Genomic DNA, 27,990 nt, shown 5'->3' with positions numbered 1-27,990 from the left:
CGCCGGCAGTGTGAACCGCCAGCGATCAACTATTAATATATATGTAGGATGAGTGGAAAGGAGTGTAATCATGACGTATGAAGAGTGTAAGAGATAGCATGAGATGTGAGTGTATGTGAGTGACAGAGGAAGAATGAATAAGCAGCAGGTGTATTTTGAGTTTAAATGTGGAACGGGGGAATTGCTAAGCGACGGAAGACGAAAGACGTGGTTTAATTTGGTTATTTTGAAAATTTATAATTATATTTTATTTTATTTTACTATTAAAAGTGCCTTTTCTTCAATTTTTACGATCCTACAATTTTGGGGGCTCGTCCGGGATCGATCAAAAAAAAAAATTGAAGAAAATAATCGGCAAATTTTATACGACGGAAGAACGAACTGAGACATACGACGTGACTAAGAAGACGTGAAGACGAATTTATTTTTCAATTTGAAGACGACGACTTTAACCATGTCATCATCGGGGCGGCAACGGGATTGTGAAGACAATTTCGAGGAATGTTACAATGGCGGCGGTTCGAATTTGCATTTGACAGAAGGTCTGATAAAGAAATTTACGGGGCAAGATGAGACCTACAGCGCGGAAAGATGGGCAGAAGAAATTGACGACAACGCTGAAATATTCGGTTGGACCCCAGTGCAACAGCTTCTGATGGCGAGACGTTCTTTGGCAGGTACGGCATTGCTGTGGTTCCGATCGGAACGTACCTTCAAAACATGGGCGGAATTAAAGGTCGCTATTATCAAAGAATTTCCCGACAAGATTGACCAAAAGACGATCCACGAAATCATGAGTACCAGACACCGGAAAAGCAATGAGTCCTGTCTCGATTATCTTTTGATCATGAAGGAACTTGGCAAGAGAGGCAAGATGGCCGATTATGTCGCCATAAAATACATTGTGGAAGGCATAAAAGACGACGAACTTAATAAAATCATGTTGTATGGCGTTACGACGTATTCTGACCTAAAAGAAAAGTTGAAAATTTACGAACAGTTGAAGCAAAATACATTACGGGTGAATAAAGAAATCAGATCGAAACGTGAAGACAACACAAATCAGCGTGTTTCAAGATGTTACAGCTGCGGAGAGATGGATCATGCATCAGCCGAATGTCCGCATAAGGAAAAGGGCTTAAAGTGTTTTAAGTGCAACGACTTCGGCCATATCGCACCGAATTGCAAGATGTCATTGAAGGAGACAGCCGGAACTTCAGGCGGTAACAGCATCACAAAGACAGCTACAAAAGGCGGTGTTGGCAGTATTGAGAAAAATTGGCACAACACTAGCGGCGCGCCGAAAAAATCTTTTTACGGTTGCACTAATTGCAGTCACTGCCCTAGTAAAATGTCAGATTGTTGTTTGACAACGGATGTCACAACAAAACCGGCGGATATTATGAATGTGAGTAGCAATCGAAGTTTTTCAGTTAAAAAGCCGACAAAAGAAATAAAAGTATTCTATGCGACTGTGCAGGCTTTAATAGATTCGGGAAGCGACTTAAATTTGATATCCGAAAACTGTTATCACACGTTAGGCACGCCCCAATTGTACAAAAGTGAAATAATTCTGACGGGGTTTGGTGCCAACGAAGTGAAATGTTATGGGCAACTAAAATTTGGATTGGAGATCGACGGACAATGGTATGATGATGTTCTATTTCATGTTGTTCCGAAAGATGCTTTGCCTTACACTATGATTCTGGGTCAGGAATTTTTACAACACTGTGTCGTGTTGATGAAAAACAATGATGTAACGCTAAAGCCAATCTGCAACGTCAAACGATTGACCCCAAGGAAGGAGATTGAGAAGGAGACCTACATAACCAAAATTGAGGCATTGGAAGAAGAAAAGAGAATTTTACAGGAAGAGATTAAGAAATTAAAAGAGGAACAACAAGCGTTTACTTCAGCTAAGAAAAGTGCAAAGAATGAATTAAAAGAAGATCATGAAATTTACGAGTTATTAGACCAGAAAATTAAAGAAATTAACATGTTGAACCGAGAAGATTACAGAAAGACTACCAAGAAAGATAACAGAAAGCATTGCCATAGAAGAAAAGAGAGCACTACATACAACGAGAATGACTTGGTGGAGGTCACACGTACTCAGTCTCAAGCAGGCATAAATCGTAAGTCCGAATACTTAGATCCATACCAGATGCCAAAACCAAAAAAGAAGTTGATGACTATAGGTACTCAGAACATCTCAATTTCACATAGTACCTGACATGATTGATATGACTAGGAGGTAGAATTTACTTTACTGCAGATTTTTATTATTTAATTTAGTGTTTTATTGTTCTCTGTTGTAGTCAGATGTTTTAAGTTGTTTTGTTTTACAGTTGAATTTTAAGTTATTTTGTTGATGTAGAGGGAAGATAATAGAGTTAATTAAGTTAGTTTCAGAGCTTTATGTTGTGTAGTCTGAGGGCAGACTAAATGCAGGAGGGCCGACTGTAGGATGAGTGGAAAGGAGTGTAATCATGACGTATGAAGAGTGTAAGAGATAGCATGAGATGTGAGTGTATGTGAGTGACAGAGGAAGAATGAATAAGCAGCAGGTGTATTTTGAGTTTAAATGTGGAACGGGGAATTGCTAAGCGACGGAAGACGAAAGACGTGTTTTGATTTGGTTATTTTGAAAATTTATAATTATATTTTATTTTATTTTACTATTAAAAGTGCCTTTTCTTCAATTTTTACGATCCTACATATATGTCTCTTTTACTCACACAGGATCTTATATATCTTTTGTTCGTTTCTTGAGCGAGAAATTAGTCGATAGCCAATCGTTTCCTCGCCGGTGGTGAGACAACTGCCTTAGGTACATATTTTGCATGCTCGTTTAAAAAAAAAAACGTTTATTCTGTATGTCTGTAGTGGAGATCGCTCTGAAGCGATAAGGCCGCCTATTGCTTACCGTGGAAAATCTCCATATACCTGTGTTTTATCATAATCATAATCATAATCATAATCATTTATTCATTTGTCCAACATAGGTAACATTTAATTGGTCTTAAATTATGTTTTTTGAGTCTCACTATGTGGTGCCCCAGGGCATAAAAATATTGCCTTATATTAAACCTTATTTTATGTACTGCTTATAAAGAGTTATTGTATGTATTGTAATTGTAGCCGCAAAGGACTACTTTAACATTTTTTTAAACTAGCAGCGTTTTTGAAAAGGCCAGCATTGCCAAGAAGAATGCGTGCAAGAAACTTGACAGAAAGTCTTAGCAGAAAGATTGGCAAATGAAAAAATATGTGTTCAACATTTCCTGTTAATCTAACCGATGAATTAAATAGAATATATTTTTTTAACAGGAAATTACTTCCCTTTTGTCTCTTTATAGCCGTGAGTCAAATCACTAGGCTGCTATACTTTTTCATCAATATGCTAGTATCAAAACATACAGGTTAACTTGGCCGTAATGCCCCATATAAAACACTCGAGCTTTTTTCTTGTCATGAAACCCAAGGTCGGCAAATGAGTCATTGCGTACGGTGCTGCACACGCACACCTTCTCGCAGCTCTGGCGCGCTGTTGCGGGGGAGGATGCTGCGCTGCCTAAGGTATCGGCAATTTCGATTTTTTGTCTTACAAATAAACAATTTTACTCGCAAATGCGATGAAAAACATTGTATGTCGCACAGGCGTTACTGGAATTACGAACATGGACTCATTAAACAAACTTCTAATAGACTCTCGTTCGTAATTCCTTATTTACCGCCCTTAAGACACAATGTACTATTAACTACTTACACATGACTTTCAAGTTAGAACTACAAGTTTATGTTACTGGATTCTTGTGGAAGAATGCGGGACAGGATTTAGGATAGTTCTGTAACTGCTGACTTACGTAGTGTTAATATACAAGCATGGAGTTGTAGCTACGTAGTAGAGCTGCTACAAACTTTAGCTAAGATGGTGGCAACTGATTACATAGTCTTTGGTTTACTTACGTAGATGAGTATGATGGTTGTAGTGTGAGTTGTGAATGGGTTACATTGGTGAACTATGAGTTAAAGTAAATGCATGGATATTTGAGCATCTGAGCTTATTTTGCAAACAGACCGTAGAGGGCTCTTTTGAATGGTTTTTTAGTCTACCATCTTTTTCTAAAAACTTACTAACAAGAAGTTCATATTGTTAGATTAGTGAATTAAAACAATTATTTTGCTCACCCGCGACCTTATGATAGCTAAATTTATCCAAGATATGCATGCAGTTCCTCTACCCCCACACTACCCACACATACAAATCACACAAACCCATCTAGCACCACCACACTACAGTGACACGTTTCGAACTTAACCAGAGCTCATCTTCAGAGCAACAGAACCAGAACATTATGAGTTACCTGTTAGCATGGTGAACGGTTCTTCGTTTACTCCACCTGTTATCGGTACTCCGGCAGATATTCATTCCTGCTTTACCATCCATTGATCAAATTTATTTGACGGATAAATGTGATGCCATCTCTGTTTGTTTTGTTCGTATATACGGAGACGGCATCACATTTGTCCGTCAGTTAAAATTAATCAATGTGTAATGAAACGAAATGAAAATGCCGTGTAATTCTTGCCTAATGATTAAATATACTCACCGGATAAGCAAACTGAAGTGGCAGTGGGCCGGCCATATCAGCCGAAGAACCGATAACCGCTGGGGTAAACGAGTTCTTGAGTGGAGATCGCGAATCGGCAAGCGTGGCGTAGGACGCCCTTAGACTAGGTGCAGCGATGATCTTCGCAGGGTAGCTGGCAGTAACTGGATGAGAGTGACCGAGGATCATGCTCAGTGCGTGCAATTGGAGAGGCCTAAGTCCAGCAGTGGACTAAGATAGGCCGATGATGATGATGATGATTAAAAATGTCCAGAACAGTTTCTAGTTTCACAAGTACCGTACGAAAACCGTCAGAAATAGATAAAACGTTTCGCTGTCGTATTTCGTATTACTACAAATGCCATCTATATTTAGCGTGTCTGCTAAAACTCGTAACAATAAACTAGAGTATTTCTATCTCACGTAAACTATCCGTTTAATTACCACACTTCGTTGAAGAGGACTGTCACCACACGCTCTTATTTTGAGACAGAACTGTCTTCACATACTGATGTTTCATTTAGAATTAAGGTTCGGCCACACCGCTGCTTAAAAAAACGGTGACGGTACGGAATCGCAGTGACGCATCGTATACGCACCGTTTTTATCACATGCCCTACACACCGCTGCTTAAAATACGCACACGGTGCGGAATTGCAGTGACGTGCCGTAAACGTCACAACTTTTGGTAGAGAGCATGTGGTAGAGTCCTGACCACCGTGAAAGCACCGTTTGCGTATTTTAAGCAGCCGTGTGGAAAGCATGCAAAAAAACGGTGCGCATACGATGCGTCACTGCGATTCTGTACCGTCACCGTTTCTAAAGCAACGGTGTGGCCGTCTAATAACGATAATCTTGTTGATAGTATCGATACTATTCATCCTGTCGATAGCTTGGAGTAAAACAATAGTATAGATAATAATCAATAAACAATTTAGTCGCACTCCTACAACTGTATACATAAAATATACATTTTACTCTTCCATTCCCACAGAGCCATGTGTCATATCACCCACTGTTTTTCTATTTTATTTGTTATCTAGTACCGGACAGCACTAAATTTTATAACGCGCGTGGATAGCGGGGTTCCGTACTAAATTTATATGGGCGTGTAAGATGTAGTTTTATTTTATTTCTTCTGTCGGGGTCGGGGTCAAAGTTACAAAAGCACGTTTAATATTCTGGCTGAGTTATGGAGTAAAAGTTTGATATATTTTTTGCGGACTTGGACTTGGTTTGAACAGAATAAACTACCCTCAGTGATAATATTTTTAGAAACGCGAAATATTGTAAGAGTATGTGTGTGTATTTGTGCGTGCCAGCGCGCGTGTGCATCTGTGCGTACGTGCTGCAAAAAACTTTGGTGGAATCCCACCCTTAAGACTTTGGTTTTATACATTTTTCACTACAGTGTGTTCCGTAAAGCGACTACTCGAATTCTCTGTTTCTTGTCCGCATTCATATTTAAGCGCAGCCTTGGAGCTACCTGTATCAAAATATTTCAACACAACAAGTGTTAGGCTGCCTGTCCAATATGTAGAGTTGAGTGCGACAGCGGAGCGAGCGAGGGGGTAATGCGGAGCGGAGTTGCGGGCTGTTTCTATCTATAGACGCGGAGCTTTATAAAAATAACGGAGCGGAGCGAAATAGAGGAGCAGAGTAGAGAGTAATGCGGAACGGAGTTGTGGACTGGTTCTATCTATAGACGCGGAGCTAGATAAAGATAACAGAGCGGAGCGAGAAAGTAATGCGGAGTGTAGTTGTGGATGTGCGGAGCTAGATAGAGGAGCGGAGTAGAGAGTAAAGAGTTGTGGACTGTTTTCCCGTGGTTTTTCCATTCCCAGAGCTTCCCTGCCTCCGCGCTCGCGCTTGTTATCTGCCCCGCTTCACCGCTCCTTTTCCTCCCTCTGCACCTTTACTCCGCTTCCCGATTTTGTATGAATTTTTAAACTAGTAGCTGCCATTGAAATGGAGCGGAGATATTTTGCAATTTTATTGCTGCATTTTTATCTCACTCATCGCTCCCGCTACCTCGCTCCGCTCTAATGAACAGGTAACCTTACTCATGTTTATTTAGGTGTAGAAAGGTTTTTGTCAAAAACTTTGCAGAATTATGTCGCCGTATTAAAATTCAGAAATGTTAATTTAAACCTCAACTGCCTCCGTCAAATAGCGAAACGGTGTAACTTTACTAACTTTTTGAGAATACGAGTCAGAATTTTGTTAGCTATTTGTTACCTTACATTGTGAAAGCTACGTGGACTTTTAAGGGAGGAAAACATACAGACTAAGGTTGGAAGGGTACTCATACTCGACGTGAATATATTTTAAAACAAAAATTTCGATGAAAAACCTTTACAGCAGAGTTTGGTAAATCTAAGACGACAATGTGCTGAATTATTAAGAGTTCATTTCAAATTACCTTGTACATAACCTAAGCAAGCGTTGTATAAAATATAAAAAAATTTTATCTTGTTTCATTTAAATAACGTTCATAAATTATAATAAACATTATATGACAAATAGTTTATTGAATCAGGCGTTACTTCGCGGAGGACCAAATCAATGAACATTTGTTTATTTATTTGTTACCTCTGCTCGCTTAAATCACTGAACTAATTTAGATGAAATTGGGTACGGAGCTAGTTTGAGCCCCTGGGACAACATAGGATAGTTGTAGTCATGGAAATTTGCATAGTTCCCGCGCAGGATGATAAACGAGTTATTCGCAGACTAAGTCCCGGGCAACAGCTATTGCTTAATATAATATAGATACAATAAATTCAACAATTATAGGCCGCGGCGTACTTTAACCGCATAAGGAAAAACCTGATATCATTTAAATAGTATTGAGAAAAAATCTTCTCTCTAATGAGGGCTATCGCGTATGAATTCGCCACTAGAGGCGCTAGTGTAGCGTGTGGTCTCCGAAATGTCAAATCTCATAGTTTTTGGGTGAGCTACGCGGGTCTATTTATAATTAGAATAATTTTGTGAATATTTGGCAATATCTGAAATTAATTATGGCAAATACGCGTTCCGTGGCAATGTCTGTGTTTTGAGACAGTTTTGCCTTTCGGAAACCTTTGTCCTCCCTTTTTTCCGAAAAAAACGGGGACTATGCAACACTGTGGCATGCTCGATATTTTTATGGTACGGTTTTAAGGTGTATTAAATATGATTTTAATCTAAACTTTGTTTTCACTCCCGTAATAATAGACTTTGAAAGCCATACTTAAAAACCTCACGCAACAGTGCGCCATCTAGTGAGACAAAAAACGATAGCCCTCATTCCTTGTTAGCGTAAATAATATGTTTTGTGGAATGCTTTCAATATGGTTTGCCTGAATTTCCTGAAAGGCGTTATTTATTTGTGTTCATAAATTTGGTGAGTCATATTCTAAGTAACTCCATTTTATGCAAAAATCTCACCCTCTTTATCACCCCCTTTCTCCATTTTTAATGACGTCATCATCAAAACATTCTTTGCAATGGAGAAGCAACTGTTGTCAAACGGATTTTTATGTACAAAAGGACGGAATCAGCATTCGAGCACATCATTATATAGGTATTTGGCAGCTTACGAGTATGTGCCAAATGATTTCGGTAGGTTACTACTATGCCACTACTGGGTAGGTATGATCGCACTTACCTACGAGTATAGTATAAATGCGACAGTTTGTAAGTCTTTGTTTGTAACCTCATCGCGACTAAACCGGTGCACCGATTTCGATGAAATTCGGTATACAAGTAATTTGAATCCCGGGAAGGACTTAAAATAGTTGTTATCCCGGAAAAAGTTCCCGCGGGAGAGCGATAAACGAATTGTTCGCGGACGTAATCGAGGACACAGCTATTCATTTAGAAATAAATAAATATTACAGGACACTTGACCCCAATAACAAGTGACCTGAGTCACTACCTTTTGCCCGCGGCTTCGCACGCGCAGAATTGTTATGTAGCTTAAACCTTTTTTGATCCCACGAGAACCATACATTATTTCGGGATAAAAGGTAGCCTATATGTTAATTCAGGGAATATATTACCTGAATGCCAAATTTCATGCAAATCCGTTCATTAGTTTTTGCGTGAAAGAGTAACAAACATCCAAACATCCATCCATACAGTAAGATATTTTAACAGATAGATACGTAATACGCATAGACTCGTGATCAAACATTTGTATTTTTCAAACAAATCACGGTCAAGATTGTTTTTTTGGAATCTTTTTGTATTTTAAACTCACGGTCAGTTAAATGAAGAAAAAAAAAACTGCCCCGACCGGGGATCGAACCCGGGACCTCAAGCTTGATAGTCAGGTTTTCTGACCACTGGGCCATTTGGTCGTCATTTCCAACACGTGTTGGGCTTATATTCTTTTCATTTTTAACCCTAGACACAAAAAGAGGGGTGTTATAAGTTTGACCGCTATGTGTGTCCGTCTGTGGCACCGTAGCTCTTAAACGGGTGGACCGATTTTCATACAGTTTCTTTTAATTTGAAATCAGGTTTTCTAGCGATGGTTTTAGACATGTTTTATCAAAATCGGTATAGCCATTTTTGAGATATTGAGCTTTGAAGTGACAAAGTCGGGGTTTTCGAACTTTTTGTTGGTAAGGTTATATTCGAATTTACTGGCCTATTTCTTTTCATATAAGAGCACAAGAGTAGGTACTGATATTTTTTTAAATCCTTTTGTGGTTCTTTGAAGGTGTGATGGAACTAGAGTGTCAATGCTGGGACGCACCAGACTAATAATTTTAACAATAGCATTTTGTGAGTGTGAAAGATGCCGTGGTGGCCTAGTGGTTTGACCTATCGCCTCTCAAACAGAGGGTCGTGGGTTCAAACCCCATGTGCGGAATTACATTTGAAATTTACCACGACCATTGCGGTGAAGGAAAACATCGTGAGGAAACCTGCACAAACCTACAAAGCAATTCAATGGTGCGTGTGAAATTCCCAATCCGCACTGGGCCCGCGTGGGAACTATGGCCCGAGCCCTCTTGTTCTGAGAGGAGGTCTGTGCCCAGCAGTGGGACGTATATAGACTGGGATGATGATTTTGTGAGTAAAGTAAAAAAAGTTCGTCTCTTTCTTGCGTTTCTCTAACAAAGTCGGCATAACCTAATGACAATTCAAGTAGCTCTACACTGTAGTCTCTTTCATTACACCATCCTTTTTCTTTCATCAAACCCAAACATCTCTCGAGCACAGATAATTTTCCTTTTGTACTTCTTTAAGAATACTCGTATTCTTAGTCCATAATTATTTTAATGAAGCAGTTGTTTTTGTTGGAACAGAAACCAATGTTTGATTTACGTGGGCATTTCTTAAAATTATTCATGTCATTTAAATGAACTTGATCGCATAGTATTTGAAGTAGGATTTGTGGAGATCCGAACTAATAGCGCCACTTCGGTAGAACCTTGTCGCAGTCAACATTTGCAGTACTAATCATTCAAAAAAAAATTTTGATAAGGACAGTAGAGGCTCCCTGCAAATTCAAATTCAATATTTCGAACACAAATGGACTAAAAATACATACAGCTTATTAGCGGTATTTATTAGGTTGTATTACAGAAGTTCACACAATTTTAAATAGTTTCGTTGTTTTATTGAAAAACGTGTGCCAATTTTACTGCTAAGTTTCTAATGTTAAAATTAATGGAGTGTAGGAATTGTGACAGTTTTAAAGCAAGTTCCTTCATGACTCATCTCCTAAGCATTTTAGTTAGTTTACATTCAAACATTTTTCTATGAATCTGTGTCACAGTATCACGATGTCTCCTGAGTTACAAAGTACATACACTTAAAAGTTGATTGACCTATTTGCGGTTGCAAAAATCGATAAAAAAACTACATCTTCCAAAGAGCCGGCCATCAAGCGATTGTCACCACCAAAAGGCCAAAAATCCGGGTCAGGTAATTCATTGTCTGTCAGTAATAAAAACGCATTGTTTTCGAGCTAAAGAGGTCAACACCCGGAATAGCAAAATGGCCGCGTGCCAACTCTGGAACAAGCTTTACGCAACTGTGGTTAAGCTTTCCATTGGCTGAGGGCAGCTGGATTAGACTATGCTAAATCTGAACTAAAGTTTAGTCAGAATTTGCTGTACGATTGATTCCGCATGCACTAATAGTGTATGCGGAATGGGATCTTCTTCGCGGATTAGCTACTGAAAGTTGACTGAATTTACTGTTCTATACTACAGTTTTGTGGATAGGAAAATAGATACTGCGTTTTTACAAGTTTTTATTTAACCCACTGTTTGTTGCTGTTGGTTCCAATTTTGTAAGTTTATTTTGATTCACTTTGAGTGGTTGGATTGACTAGAAACATATTTTTTTTTATTTTAATAACAATTAATATATTGAAACTGTTTGAGTTTCTATATTGATTGATTATGTTTGATTTGATTATGTTAATACAGAATGCGATACTAACCCGTAAAAAATAAGATTAATGTATTATACTATAATAAACTATATAACCTGGTGGAACCTGGTGGGTGGTGGTGGTGGAATAAATCATTTTTAATTTGATTTTTGATTTAAAATTATTTGTTTTAATGTATTTTTATTGATTCTGATTGAACTCTTCAGTTTTGTATTTTAATGTAATAACAGAAGCATAATGCAAGTTTTAACGTCACAAACAAAATAAGACTTCTGAAATGTCTATCAGCTCTTGGACTATTAGTTCAGTATGCATTGCTGGACTAGTTTACAACCAGGCCAGGACCCGATTATTCATGCATTATACGTTAATGGATAATGAAGCATGTGAGTATGATGTGAGGCATGTAGGTGGCATAAACGTCGTAGCCAGTAACATTACTACTGTATTACTCAGTGCTAGTATTCTGGGCTATTGCAAGACGAAAGCATATAATGATAAATAATAATAATTTATACCATAAAACAGTTTTTTTACAAAAAAATAATATTGAATATTAAAAGAAAATTATTGTTTAGAACGATTTATTGTCATTTAATAAGAATAGAAAATCGTCCACATAAATGGACTATTTTGTATTCGGATCAAAGTTAATGCTATTTAAAGTGAATTAGATAATCGTTAGTCCGAAAAAAAATTGCGGTTTCCATCGGTATACTGTTGAAATTAAAATCACGAACTCAATGTATGGAATTCGCAAATTTTATCCGACTAAATTCAACTAATATGAGTTAATACATTATATAGTTCAGCATTAACTGAGCTTGAAACACTAACTTTGTATCACGTTTCAAATTTCACCCTGCATCCTCAGCTTGATTTAAATTTTCAGTCAAGTGTTCGAAGTTACAAAACTGAAACATTTTTAATTACAGCCACATCCAAGCCGATAGCCCGCTCAAAGTTAACCTGCGAATGTGCAAAGCTGACTCGCTTAAGCTTTGCAGCTTTAAAAAGCTCAGGTATGTGCGCTAATTGGGAAAACTGCCCTCGCGACACTAGCCTACACTAAAACTGCAAACTATTGCAGTTTCGGACACCGCATAAATATAACGTTTTAAACTTTCGTGATTCTCACTCATAGTCAAAATACCACAAACGGGACTTATCACGCTATTATTACACAAGTAATATTTACCTCGACGTTTCGGCAACGTTACAGTTGCTGCATAAATGTCGGCTGTTTTTTTTGTGAAGATAATTCACGCAACATTACGGCGTATTAATACGGCCCACTGCTAGGTTCTTGGGCTGTAGTTCCCACGCGGGCCCAGTGCTGATTGGGAACACACACAGCATTGAATTGCTTCACAGGTTTGCTTCGCCGTAAAACTCGTAGTATGAATTTCTCACATGAATTTCGATTACAATTTCGGACATGAATTTGAAAAATGACACATGCTATTCCAGCCGAGACTAATATAAAGCTTTTCTCAAAAATGGTGAAGGAAAAAACTAAATTAGAATAAACATTTTGTCAACAAAATATTATTATTAATTTTATTCAAATAAAATGTTTGCTTTTCCGCCTTTTTTTCATTTAAAAAACAGCAGGTGTAATAGCTAGCGCACCTGCAATCTTTATTAATTTTTAATTTCTCGCTGACCATAAACTATGCACTTAGCCTTCTGATATGTAAGGAATAATTGTAGGCTTTTACGGACATTTTTGAGAAAATAGCTTTAGCAAACTCGGCTCGCTTTGTTCGTGCAATCACCTTTATGACCTAATTTACCACCAACTTTTCCAAGAAATACATTAATTGGTTTAGTATTCATAATTGTAATTAGTATGAGATTAATACACAAGTCCATACCACCCTTACCCGTACATTAAACACTCATTAAACATCAATTAGCTAAGAACTGTCTGTTGATAGATGGAGTTCTCATTACTTACCGTCATTTATCATTTAGGTACTCGGTTTCGTGCTTAACATGTACGTATAAAGATTACATTTGACAGAAAAAGTTAATTCCTACTTATAATATAAATGCGAAAGTTTGTGTGTGTGTGTGTTAGTATGTAGTAGGTAACTTGGTATGTAGATAGCTGGACATCTGGAATAACAATAGGCTATTTTATATCCCGATATTCCCACGGGATAGGGTTTAAAATCTCGAAATAACAACCGTTGGGCTTAGTCACGAAATTTGGCATAGTGGCTTTTAATGCAATGTCAATGAAAGACAAGATTTAATTTTCGGGACTTCCCACGGGAATTTAGTAAAATCACAAAATTTCAATTCAACTGTGCGAAGCCGCGGGTAAACTCTTAATTTATAATAATAACGAGCGGGCCCGTTAACAGTTAGCTTTACATTTTTCAAATAAACTTTATAGTACTCCTTTTCTTTGCATTAGAATTAGGGTAAACAACCTTGACGAGTCATTTTATTGAAAAACGTTTAATAAAATCAGTATCTATTACTTATGATACCAAAATAATGTAAGTGATCATAATATGACCTTGCTAATTGTTATATATTTGCTGTGACTTATTTTTCAAATGTGTTTTTCAATAAAAAGACACGTCAAGATTGCTTGCCTTCTTTCTAATGCTAAAAAAATGAAGTATAGTGTAACAGAAATAAAATAATACTTAAAAATTTGTACGGAGTAGTGAACCTTCATGACGACTTTCTTGTCAAAATAGTTGGTGGTTTCCCCTTGAGTTCCACACCGCTGCTGGAATCTGGAGTTTACAGTTGGCAATAACGAGCACTGTTCTGTTACTCACTCTCACTTTAAGTGCCTCATTCTCCTTTTACGACACTCACAGGAACAAATGGATCTTTGACTACCGGATGGCTAAGTGGTTAGAGAACCTGACTACTAAGTTTGAGGTCCTGGGTTCGAATCCCGGCCGGGGCAGATATTTGTGTGAATAACACGAATGTTTGTTCTCGGGTCTTGGATGTTTAATATGTATTTAAGTATGTATTTATCTATATAAGTATGTTTATCCGTTGCCTAGTATCCATAGTACAAGCTTTGCTTAGTTTGGGACTAGGTCAATTGGTGTCAAATGTCCCATGATATTTATTTATTTATTATTTGTGATAGAACAGTGTTTTTCAAACTGTGGGTCGCGACCCCCAGAGGGGTTTCAGATGCCCCCTTAAGGGGGTCGCAGTCGCATCGTTATTGTGTATGATTATTCAATGTTTATAATTATTAACCTAAGATTAATACAATAACTGTAAGTGGGGTAAGCCGGGGTCGCCAAATATTTTTCAGACCCAGGGGGGGGTTGCGTCCTAAGAAAGTTTGAAAAACACTGTAATAGAGTATACCTAGTAACACTATTCCGCGCTTTCCCGAAGCTTTCTCTCTCTCTCGCAAGATGGCGGATTAAATACGTGCCTTGTAAGTGTATCCTATGGAAATAAACTCCATTAATTAATTAATTGCGACGTTCAATTTAATACATTACAATCTTAACCTAAAACTGGGTACGAGACGAACGGAGAAATTCCTTAATAATAATAATAAAGATTTTTATTTCGGGCAACTACGAGGTCCATAATTCATAGGTAATATATAGTCAAAACTTAATAACTAAGGTTAGTTTAGTTTTTACAGGTGTTAAGAAATAAAATAAAAGTTAAGTGCTAAGGCTAAAAGTTAAACCCTCACTGCGGTCATTACATGCTCAAAGTGCCGCATGATACAGCTATACCTGCCCATTACAGTGGTCAGGATGGGGTTGGAGCTGGCCCGCACTCTGCAAAGCAGCGAGGCATATCTTTTTCGCATTATTGCGTAATGCGTATGAGCCAGCGGGGACATCCCCGACGCGCTGCAAAATCGGGGCAGCCCCAACAGCATCCTGAAGCCATTGTTGTGTTGAACACGCAGGGTACTGACGGTCTTCTGCTAGAAACTAGTCCAAAGGCTGCACATGTAGAAAACCTGACAATACGCTTTAAATACTGTGACTTTAGCTTCTTCGCTACATCGTGCCAACCTTCGAACCAGCATTAAAACAACACAATATTCAGGATGTTCAAAAAAATCAAAATGTTTTATAGTACCTATTCCATTAACGATACCGAAAGCTGTCATCAAAATTTGGCAGGACACTAAGGATAGAAAGGTAGATTGATAATATTATATAATACGAAATAATATAATACTCGACTTAAATATTTTGTTTATTTCGTTAACGAAATTATTTCAAACTGATGCTAAAACAAAAGCAAATCCTTGAATAATACCAACTTTATAAGAAAAGCGGCTTTTTCATTCCTCTTTCAACTGACGGCTAACATTAAAAAAAGTGTCGCGACGTCCAAAGGGGAGTCTCGGGACACAAATAAAACAACATTGCCTTGGACATTTCGTTTATTGTGTTTTACCATATTTGAAGTTGCGTTCAGGATAAAGATTAAAATTTGAGAAACAAAAAAGGAAAGTTTGCGAGGGCTTTCGTTTAAAGCAGAGAAGAAAATAAATATAATTATTCGCTCATATAATATTCAATTACAAATGGACTTCTACAAAATATAACTAACGCAAAATATACAGTGTGTTACCAGTAGCCAGGCTTTTTTTAAGGGAGGTTAAAGTAACGTATTTCTATAAGTTAACCATGACATTATTTTAATTAATAAACTAAAATTCAGACTTTCTTAACTTTCTAACAAAATTATAATTGCCAGCAATTTACAGCAAAGTAAGTTGACAAGCCGACAGATACTGTGATTATTACTTGTCAATTAATTTGCTGTACATTGGTGGCAATTATAATTTTGTTAGAAAGTTAAGAAAAACGTTACTATAACCTGACTTAAAAAAACCTGGCTGCCGGCAACATACTGTATTTACTATTATTAAAAACACTAATAATAACCTAGCACTTAAAAGGCTTACCTATTTAGCACGACTATTAGTGATACTACTTTAAACAACTACTACAACTACCTACTACTTATTTAACATTAAACTAGGTCTGCCTGAGCTTCAGAGACAAAGTAAATAAAACTAAAAAGACATATCACAGTTATTATTAAAATATTTCTTACGGCGAACTTCACTTAAGTACTTACTCGTAGATCAAAATTCTTAAACTGCGAAAGATATGTAAATATTGATCCGACAAGCAGACATTCAATCACAAAATGGCATTAACTCGGAATAGATTTGCTTCCAAATTTCTCCTACACCTATGTTGAGGGATCCTTTTCTCAATAGTAAGTTCTCAACCGCAGACCGCACCGCGATTTATTCGAGACTGCGAACTTATGGGACATTGGGAACTATTTCTCGATTAGAATTAGTTTGTTTTCTATTGCCTTTTGTGCTCCTGATCACATAGAAGGTCAAGGATCCAATACCCGAGTCTTGTTTTCCTCCGTTGTTTTCGTTTACGCAAAGTTATAATATTATCTAAATAATACCGCAAGCTACACAGGGATAAAATAAAGTTATTGACTATAGATCTTTTGGGAGCCATGGTGACCTAGTGGTTTGACTTATGGCCTTTCGAGTAGTGAATCATGGGTTCAGGTCCGGGCTCGAACCTTTGAGTTTTTCAAAATTCATGTGCTAAATTATATTCGAAATTTACCACGAGCTTTACTGGGATGATGACGATGGTAACATATTTTTGGTAGTCAAGTTACTCAACAGGCGTGTGTTTGGCCAGAATGATGCGATCTAAAATGGAGCTCGCGATGCTCATTCGACCGTCATCAAATATAATACCGGTACCTTGCCTCCATTCCTACCGAGTCTAGATTTTAAATGCAACTCAATAGTGAACTTTTAGTTTTTTTTTTGAGCTAAAAATATATAATTACTTGCCAGGATAGGATTCTGCAAGGATACCAAATTCGAAAATGGAAGTTCGTATCGTACCGTCCCGCCGACACTTATATTATTAATACGAGAGTGAGAGGGACGGTGCGATACCAACTTCGATTTTCGAATTTCGTAGTAGCCCTGCTGACACGACGCCTTTATTATTTATTGAACAAATCTAAATGTGCGTAAATTCAACACTTCAAATATTAGTCGTAATTTATTGACTCCACCATATACCACAATAATTTTTGCTATCTGACTGTATTGATACCATTTTCACAAATGGCTAAAGACCACAAATCTTGGAAGCACAATTCTATTTCAACATTTCATTTCGATGCTATTGTTTAGTTTTCTCAACACAAATAATAGCCAGCAGAAAGTGTTTTAAACTTTCCAACGTCACAAATAGGTATAAATGGAGCAATGGTGGATATTTACGAGAGACAAATAGTGAAGAATAGTAAACAATATAAATCACTTGCTAGAACGAGTTAGGAACAAAACTGTTTATTCGATGAAGATATTTTGCAGCGAGTTTCAATTGAAAATATGCTCTTTGTTAGGTTTGAACATGCTTATTTTATTCTTCTGCGGGAGCTAAGGCACGAACGTAAAACCACGGTTTATATTATATAATTACGTTTTCATATGAGGCAAATATTCAATTCAATACTAGCTCAATGTTATAGACTGTTGGGCTCCACAGAAAACCAGCGTTACTGCACGTAATGTGCGGCAACACATGCTGAGTGAAGACCCTTTTTGGTATCCTGCCGTGTCACCAAGTAACATAGTTTTAGTCTTAGTTTTAGGTGGTACTTTTGGAGTCAAAATAAACCTTTCTTTCTTTCTTCTTTCTTACTATCGCGGCCATTACTAGTTTTATAATTTAAATTCGGGTATTGTTCCGCGTACCTTGTCGACAGATTGACTAAGCAGATCTATAAGACGAGCGTGAATGGGAACGTTGGGAGAGGAAGGCCTAGACGAACGTACCACGATCAAATCGGGGACGTTCTGAAGAAAGGTCGGGTCAGGAGTACTCTAAACCGACGTGCATGCATGAAAAGATTGATGAATGTAGAGGGAGCGAGAGTTGTATGCCAGAATCGTAGCAAGTGGAAGGATGTAGTCTCTGCCTACCCCGTTGGGAAAGAGGCGTGATTTTATGTATGTATGTATGTGTACCTTCTCGCCGACGCCGCCTTGTCGTCTCGTGATGATGGCGCATGCAACTACCAGGGCTACTAACTCGAAGTTCGTGTCGTGCGGTCCCTCTGACACTTATAGTATTTAACGACAGCGAGAGGGACGGTACGATACGAACTCCAGCTTCGAGATTCGTAGTAGCCCTGCTGTGCCGAAATATCGAGCTTCTCTAAAATCAAGGTACGCGGAACTAAACCCGTATTTAAATCATAAAATCAGTACTAGCTGTTGCCACGACTCCGTCTGTGTAGAATTCGTTTATCGCTATCTCGCGGGAACTATTAGCAGTAGATAGAGAGAGAGAGAGAGAGAGAGAGAGAGAGAGAGAGAGAGAGAGAGAGAGAGTTATTTACACATATTCGATACACATAAAAATACATTAGATGAAAAAAAAACAACCAAAAATAGTATAAAGTGGACCCCACTCAGCATAATGTCCTAGAGACGCTGACCTAGTCCCAAACTAAGCAAACAAACAGACTTACAAACTTAAGCATTTATAATATTAACAGGATATTAGTGGGATAAACACATAAAAACAGATTATTATTAGAAACAGATGTACAAAGGTGAACTTATCGTATAAAGGGATCTGTTCCAGTTAACCTTGGAACGATTAACAGGACAACAGAAACAGGAATAGACACATCAGAAAAGGTTATAAGAGCCTAAGCCTCAAACTAAACTAAATATTTAAATCACATAGTTATATATACATAGATATATTAGTAATTTCTATATATTAGTTATCTCATTAAATAAAATGTAACTTATTATTGTAAAATCTGTGCCCATTTTTTTCTTTAAAACGGTATTTTATTAACCAGACCATCACTCTTCCAATAACCCAACCGCGACCACTATCAAAAATATATCGGAGCCAGCTAAATCCCCTAATATCCATATCATTTTATCATAAGTATTGATAAACTTAAAATTGGCGGCAAGGGAACACATAAACATTTCCACATACATAATCGCTAGATAATTTAGTGGCTTTGGGGAATTTTCAGTTGCGTTGTTTGATCAGCACATGAGACCGCCGTGCACATATTTGTGGTTAAATGTATAATTTTAACTTATTATTGGTTTGAAACTCAATTACAGTGGGTTAAATCGGATATTAAATAAGCATAAATGCGTGAATAATTTATATGAATGGTTTCCGTAGTAAGTAAATTATATTTTGTTTATTTTTCGCTGGTTCCGATTTGTTTGTTTGTTTATACTCTTTATTGTACAAAAAGGATAAACAAAAAGGTAACAAAAAAAATTTGGTTGTTAGGAATGAGATTAAATTTGCTGTGTGATAAAAGTACAATGTGTGACGTAAAAAAATCATGCAATTATTTTTGTGTTTGTAATTGTAAAGACAAGCGTTATTTGAAAGAGGATGTTTGAAAAAATATTTTACACCCCTGCAAAACCAGCTAGTAGCAAAAAATACCTGGGCACCAAGTTTCGCTCAGATTATAGCCCGTAGGTGTTTTCCTAAAGATTATAACCAAGCTAGATCGATTTGTTGCCCCATGCGATCCTAGATAAGGAGTATATCAATTTAAATATTTTAAATAATTTATTGAATCAGGCGTTACTTTGCGGAGGTCCATATCAATGAATGATGGTTCATATCAGTGTAGTGTGGTGGTGTTGATAGATGGGTTTGTGTGATTTGTGTGTGTTCTTACAGTGTGGAGGTGGAGGAACTGCATGAACACGCATATTTTGCATAAGCTTAGCTATCGTAAGGTCGCGGGTGAGCAAGGAAATTCTTTTAGTTCATTTAAATAATTTGTTCAATTTATGGAAGCTCTAAAGATGGGGTATCATTTTGAGTTGATATACTTTAGATCTAGGAATGCGATATATAACCTAGCCCTTGCGTTGACTGATTTGATTATCAAACAGTGATGTCATCGGTTAACGTTCAGGGGCTTAAACAAGTCACCGCCATTCGTACCAAAAGCCACGAACTACATAATAATATACCAAATTTTCAAAATAATAATACAATAAAAACCAGCCAAGAGCGTGTTGGACACGCCCAAAATAGGGTTCCGTAGCCATTACGAAAAAATGAAGTAATATTTTTCTAGGATTTCGTATTAATTTATACGGAATCTTCCAAGTTTAGGTATATTTTATACCTTCTAGGCTGCTATTTACTCATAAACTAGGTACTAATAATTCTCAAGCAAACTTAGCCGTTATAGCTTTTCTTGAAAGTTTGATATAGGTACTTACTACCATCCTGAATTTTTTCAAATTTTTCCACTCACCGGTTTAGATTTTAGAGGGGGGGGACGCTCGACTTTTATGAAAATTTGCACTTTAAAGTTGAATATTTCGCAAACAAATCACTGAATCGAAAAATTGTTTTAGCAACCCCATAATGGTTTTAAAAGACCTATCCAACGATAGTCCCCCCCCTATAGGTTTGGATGAGAAAAAAAAACACCCCCACTTTACGTCCATGGGAGGTACCCTAAAAAAATATTTTTTGAATTTTAATTGTACCATTTTGTCGGCATAGTTAACTTATATATCCGTGAAAATTACAGCTTTCTAGCATTGATAGTCCCTGAGCAAAGCCACGGACGAACAGACAGACAGACATGGCGAAACTATAAAGGTTCCGTTTTTGCCATTTTGGCCCCGGAACCCTAAAAACGTGCCAAGCGCAACTAAGGCAGCAAGAATATAAATTTCTGTCATTTTCATACAGTGCCACGACAGATCGACCAGCGAGATCGTCTTCAAATAAAAACAAATCCAGTTTTGAAGTTATTTCAGTAACAAATTTTTGCGCGACAGAAATAGGACCGCTACCGAAACAGCCATTTTATTGAAACTTCAGTCATCCGGTCCGGTGAAATTACTGGCACTTGAGGTATCCCATCTGAGGCCTCTAGGTTGGCAACGCATCTGCAAAACCCCTGGTGTTGCAGGTGTTTATGGGCGGTGGTGATCTCTTACCAGCAGGAGACCCACTTGCTCGTTTGACATCCAGTCGAATTGAAACAAAAACATTCTTTCTGATCAGATTTCATTAAAATATTCTTTTCGCTTGTTTGTTGAACGCCTAAAGTGTTTATAATAAAGCCTAAAGTGCCAAATAACAGCTGGCAATCTTTGTTTATTAGATGCTGTAGTGTTTGCCATTTGATATTTGATATTATAAATCAGACGAAACTTTGCAGAGGTCCATATGAATGAACTTTAAAGAATTACTTTGCTCACACGTGATCTTAATAGTAGTAATTAGTATCTTATCCATATATTAACTGTCTGAGATAAATCAAAGTCCACGCGGAAGAAGTCTCGGGCTCAGCTATTATATCTGATTGTATACATATAACAATAACAAAACAATTGCTAAGTATATAAAAATAAACATAGTATGTACATGTGAAGTTCCCATCCAATTCCATATTGGGCCCGCGTGGGACGTATCAGGCATTCATTTGCCAATTTTTCTTATTTGTGAAAAGTGCAAGTGCATTTTTAGGGTTCCGTACCCAAACGGTAAAAACCCTATTACTAAGACTTCGCTGTCCGTCCGTCTGTCATCAGGCTGTATCTCATGAATCGTGATAGCTAGACAGTTGAAATGTTCATAGATCATGTATTTCTATTGCCGCTATAACAACAAATACTAAAAACAGAATAAAAATAATATTTAAGGGGGGCTCCCATAGAACAAACGTGTTGTTTTGCCGTTTTACGCTAATGCCTAATGAATGTTGTATAGATGGTACAGAACCCTTCGTGCGCGAGCCCGACTCGCACTTGGCCGGTTTTTATGTTTTTTTCTGGTTCGCTCTATATTCTAAACTGTCATAAATACAGGAATGCTGCAAATTGCCTAAATTATACAGTACATATCGTCCCCTTACAACCAGAATCGCTTATCTGCATGAAATGTAGTTTCGAGAAAAACGCATTTAAAGGTTTGCATGCTCTAAAAACCTATAAAAGCTAGTTATACTAAAAACGTCTCTGTGTTTCTATTTAGATAATTTATCCCTTAATAGGATAGGCTATGTTATTTACTCTATACTCGCGCCGAGTAGGTTAAAATAGGGCTTTTCTTTCAAAAGGTACTGCAGATAAGCGATTTTGCCTGTAGACACGTTTTTTTTTTATCTTCTAAACTAGCAAGTTTACGCAGATATATTGGATAACTTGATTACATGCATACAACAAAAAACATATTTTATTCAAACATTTTAATAAAAAGGCACTTAGCGTCTCAAGGCTCAAAGTAACCACTGAAACAGTCATGAAAAAAGAACCGTAATGGTAATAACCATCAGTCTTCTTCTTCATCAAAACGATAACGAGCATGGATATTCAGGTTTTGATGAACTAAATAGAAAAACATAGGTATAACCAGATCCAGCAGACCGTCGAACTGAACCGCGAGTGTCATTTAGATACCTACTATTTACTACTTCGTATCGTAGGTACGTCGTATCATTGAATAGCTTATCACGGCATAAAACATTTACGTTGTCACACATTTTCATTGTTCTTGGCTTAATATTTGTAAAGGTAATATTTTTATCAATTACGACATGTCGTCTGACTTTTTGAGTTTTGATACCAGGCCTGTAACTTTGCAAACCAACCGTCGAACAAGACAAGGCAACAGAAAATCGAATCCAAACTCTGTTGAACCTCTTTCAGTAGAGGAATTTAAACTACCTGCATTAAAAAGCTATACACTAATCCACTGCCAATAAGCGCAGCTAAAAAATAAAGATTTAATGACTTTTTACAAAAAAAAATGTTATACCGGAGATTCACCATGGCTGGTTGCACTGGCTTGTGATGAAGACGTTATTGAGCGTGTGCCGGACGTAGTCACAGCTGAGACAAGCAGTGATGAAAAATAACCTTAATGGTAATAATCATCAGTCTTCTTCTTCATCACTGCTTGTCTTAGCTGTGGCTACTCAAACCAGCCATGGATAATTAATATTACCTAAGCCAAGAACAATGAAAATGTGTGACTACGTAAATGTTTTATGCCGTGATAAGCTTTTCATTGATACGACGTACCTACGATACGAAGTAGTAAATAAGTAGGTTATCTAAATGACAATCACGGTTCATTTTGACGGTCTGTTGGATCTGGTTATATGTTTTTCTATAGCCGCGTATCCATTAGAGCAGCCTCAGGCCGAGCACCGCGAGCCGAGCCATATTTTGTCGGTTTTTTGACCGTGCTCAAAGGAGCCTCAGTCTGAGCCGTGCCTTTGGCAGCGTCTCCACTTGCGCGCCTCGGAGCGAGGCAGCCGCTCGGCCCGAGGCTGCCTCTAGTGGATACGCGGCTTATTTAGTTCATCGAAACCTGAATATCCATGCTCCTTATCATCACCTGAAAGAAAAACACTGTTAAATTACGGCAAGTGAATCGCTGTTATACATAGATCTGTTCACTCACGAAGGCGCGCCCTCCACAGCTAATTATTAATGTACACGAGAAAACCTCTTAAGTACTTACACATTGTCTTAGTCTTAGTGTGCGTGACTGACGGTACGCTTGCGACTGAAGCCACGAGGACAAGTTCGAGCTACGCACACATAGACTTGTCGTACGGATACGTTTAGGTACAATTACAATTAAAGAATGTGGAGGGGCAGACTTTCGTTAGTGAACAGATCTATAATTACCTAAATAAGTTTTTAAAAATTACTTATTATGAATCGTGCTTTCAAGCGTGTACGAACCGACTAAGCTAGCCTACACAAAGTGCACACTACTTTACAATACAACGCGAAACGTCTAAGCGATACTTAAGCGATTTTGGCTGTAGCGCTTCTTATGGTCGAAGCAAACATTGTTACAAGCAATATCGCCTATATTATATTTAGTTTGTTTTCGCTGTTGCAATAATTGAAATATAAAGTAATGCTCAACAGGCGAAACCTATTAACATTATTTTAGCACTTTTAGGCAGTACTCAAATTGCATTTTTATTGAAATCTTAACATTCCAAAATCGCTTGTTTGACATTAAAATATTTTTGCTGTTGTAAATAATAAAAAATGCTGTTTAACCAACGCGTAGTTGTTTTTGGCTGTTGATTTTCTTAAAAATCGGCTTTAAGTGAGCTTAAGAAAAACGTAACTCGGTATTGGAGTATCGTACAGTAAAACGGGTTTCAACAGCATGTAGATCTTGGAAAGTACATTCTAACGATATACTTAACTCAGTTTTGCCCAAAAGTGACTTTAAGCGATTCTGGTCGTAAGGGGACGATATATCCAGCAATTTGTGAGCAAGCTATCAATTGTAGCTCGGTATGGCTAAGACAAACAACCGGTTCTGTACCATTAATCCTGCACGCGCAGGATATTGCCTGTGGAGGTGAATGGCCAACCTATCTCGATCAATGAGTTATCTCACAGTTCCGTTGCAGACGGATAAGGCTATCTCGAGATAAACCATTCAAAGCTAGGAACAGTTTAAAGAACTTCATCACGTGAATTTTAAGTTACGCATTAAATTTTAGGGTTTAAGGCTACGGCTCCACTGAGGCGGAGACGAGCGGAGCGGAGAGGAGACGTAAAAGGATCGACCAATTCCCACTAACGTCGATAAGCCAAAGGCTACTAGAAACACAGGGAAGCTTAAAGTTCCATCTTACAGACTGGCTAAAACCAAAAAGTCGTTTCTGGGAAACTGCATACGTTTTTATAATGAAATCCCAAAAGATATTATTAATTAAACAGACACAGAATTCAGATCTATTGTCAAGAAGACATTTATATCTAAGGCGTATTATAAAGTTAATGATTATATCATGGACAGGGATATTTGGAAATAATTCCGATCCGCATTAGCGATCCCTTCAGATAGCGAACCTACTGTGTTAAAAATAAAGTTGTGTTAAATACTTGTGATGTATAGATATCATTTAATAATATTGTAAATCTGTTTTAAAAAATATACCTCGTTGAAGAAAAACACCCGGCAGCATTAACTTTGAATAAAAAAGAAAGAAAGAAAGAATGAAATCTAATGAAAAAAAATTAAGTAGATATAGTAGCCTAGAACTCTCTCAAGTTTCTTAAACTTCAACAGTCGGAACTCATTAAAGGACATTTTTGAGCTGATCACGATTTTACTAGTCAATGGGTCCAAACTCTTGAACTTAAGTTACGTAAGAGAGTTCTACGCTACTCCTTCGGTTAGTATTTTTTTTATATAAGAGGGGGGGAAAGAGCATGCGAGTTACTTACGGGAAGCAATCATCGCCGCCCATGGACACCTGCCAACACGAGGGGTAACAAAGGCGCGTTATTGGCCCTTTGAGAGACTGATAAGCTCGTATTTTAAAGATCTTTAAGCTGTACCGCTCCGGAAACACAGCCTCATGAATCTGGTTCCATATTTTAGTCGTGCGTGGAAAAAAACCACTTAAAGCGGACGGTGTGGAAAAAGATAAATACGGAATTCTGAAAGTGATTGTACTCTGTTGAATCGTTGTTTAACCAAATTTTTGCTAAAACAAGTTCAAAGAAACCATTTAACTACCTTCACATAAATTCCACGCAACACGTGGCAACAAATATTGCCACAGACAAACACCAGTGTTTAAACTGCAACTAATTAAAGCCACTGTGGCAACACTGGACGTAATTCAATTCCGCTGTGAATAAAGGAAGAGCCCTCGTGTCTATGGTTGCTAGTGTTGCCAGTTATTGTTTTTAAAGTTTAAATTGTCGTTTCTGATATTATATGAATTACTTCCAGACTGTAAGGAAAAACACAAATCACACAAACCCATCTATCACCACCACCACTCTACACTGACGCGTTTCGAACTAAACCAGAGCTCATCTTCAGAGCAACACAACCGTTCACCATGCTACTAGATGTTATATTTAACTTACATAATATGTAAGTACAGGACAATGCAAGGACCCGTGTGGTTTCGTGTTAGAATAACACCTCTCCATTTCTTCCGTGGATATCGTAAGAGGCGACTGTCGAGGATATAGGTTAAGTATACCGTAGGCCACAGGCTAGCAACCTGTCACTACCGTTTTTGTCAAACTTAAAACCTAAAATTGCTAAAAGTGGCTCCGAAGCGGTAACGTTTCGTGTGCTCTGCCTACCCCATTTGGGAATACAGGCGTGATGTTTGTGTGTGTGTGAGGATAATGCAAGTACAGTCAAAAGTTTTTATTAAAACTTAATTTTTTAACAAAGAAATACTATTGATGAATACATTTTTATAACGTCTTCTACGTTTCCGGACAATTTCTAACCTAGGCTAAGACTCTTAAAAATATATTCACTTGTAGTAAACCAGCTTACTGGTCCTTTTGGATTCACTTCCATCTAGATATGGGAGTCAATCACAAGTAGGTTCAGCGGTTTAGACGTGAAAAAGTAACAAACAGACAGACTTAAAAACTTTGGTATATTTATGATATTAGTAGGACTAGCACCATTAGGCATTAAGCACTACTTCGTTATTAAAAGCTGTACAACACTATGGTTGCATTATACGACTCATTCATTATTATTAGCCTGCAATCTGAAATTCAATGTTGTAAGAATTTTCGAAAAATGCACTTAATTATTTTAACTCAGTTTTTGTCCCATATTTCAGGGATGCCCAGTTAATTTAACCGAGTCACTCAGGCTTGTATAATTAAATCGTCAACGTAGATCACTCTGCAAGCGACTCTGCGTATTAATTATGGTGACTAACGAAGTGGCCAGCTCTGAGAAACTAATTCTATTAAAGCAGATTAATTTCTGCTGCGAATCTTACCCTTTAGATTTTACGGTACCTATACTTTAACCTGGAAGCCAGGTGATTTTTATTTTATTAAATTCTACCTAAAAATAGCAGATCTAAAGTAGTTCGTAAAAAAATTTACCTATATTTAAACCTTTAAAAGATCATCTTTGTCGTCCGTCGGTTTTTTTCCGTCTGACGCGACCCTTTTGTGTGTAATTATCGAGCTGAAATTAATATCAAATACTAAGGTGCTACTTCTTGAAGCAGTAAAAAATCTTATAAATATAAAAGAAGAAACTGACTGACTGACTGTCTGAGTTATAGATCAACGCACAGCCCAAACCCCTGGGCCTAGAAACTTGTAATTTGGTACAGGGGTTTTTTTATGATGTAAGAAAGGATTTTTAGAAATTCATTCCCTAAGAGGGTGAAATAGGGGGTTGAAGTTTATATGGAATTTTCTCATTTCTGGACTTAGAAGTATGAAAGTAGGTGTATAAGTTCTAGATTACAATTATAAATTATGTATTTAGGTGAATTGGAGAAAATTACCCCTAAAAGGGCAAAAATGGGGGAGGTAAAGTTTGTATAGAAATTTTCTCATTTGTGGACTTAGAAGTATGAAAATAGGTGTATAAGTTTTCGATTACAATTAAAAATTATCTGTCTAGGTGAAATGGATAAAATTTCCCCCTAAAGGGGTAATATGGGGGTAAAGTTTGCATGGAAATTTTTCTCATTTCTGGACTAAGAAGTAAGAAAATAGATGTATAAGTTCTTGATTATAATTAAAAATTATCTGTGTAAGTGAAATGGATAAAATTTCCCCCTAAAAGGGTAAAATGGCGGGTAAAGTTTGTATGGAATTTTTCTCATTTCTGGCCTTAGAGGTATGAAAATAGATAATATATGTTCTCGATTACAATGAAAAATTATTGTGTAGGTGAAATGGATAAAATTCCCCCCTAAAGGGGTAAAATGAGGGTAAAGATTGTATGGAAACTTTCTCATTTCTCGACTAAGAAGTATGATAATAGGTATACAATTCTCGATTAGAATTAAAAAATATCTGTGTAGGGTGGATATGGATAATGGATAAATTACTCCTAAAAGGGATGAAATGGGGGGTAA

At 37.4% G+C, this 27,990-nt stretch overlaps 2 protein-coding genes across 3 annotated transcripts in view; both read left to right on the top strand.

The window, feature by feature from the left end:
- LOC141435449 (uncharacterized) overlaps nt 1-27,990 on the top strand; it is an 80,640-nt gene that overhangs the window by 32,917 nt on the left and 19,733 nt on the right. The window lies entirely within an intron of this gene.
- Nucleotides 322-2,233, top strand: LOC141435908 (uncharacterized). The gene has a single exon (XM_074098747.1). It carries the CDS (start codon nt 455-457, stop codon nt 2,231-2,233), a length of 1,779 nt encoding a protein of 592 aa, XP_073954848.1. The 5' UTR covers nt 322-454.

This window comes from Choristoneura fumiferana, chromosome 15 (assembly GCF_025370935.1).
Source record: "Choristoneura fumiferana chromosome 15, NRCan_CFum_1, whole genome shotgun sequence".
In the NCBI taxonomy this organism is placed as follows: domain Eukaryota; kingdom Metazoa; phylum Arthropoda; class Insecta; order Lepidoptera; family Tortricidae; genus Choristoneura; species Choristoneura fumiferana.
The sequence above is the reverse complement of the archived record's forward strand: the minus strand, read 5'-3'. Positions and strand labels throughout refer to the sequence as shown.

Excerpts from the sequence above, each read along its gene's own strand:
- LOC141435908 (XM_074098747.1), top strand. The coding sequence starts at position 455 with ATGTCATCATCGGGGCGGCAACGGGATTGTGAAGACAATTTCGAGGAA.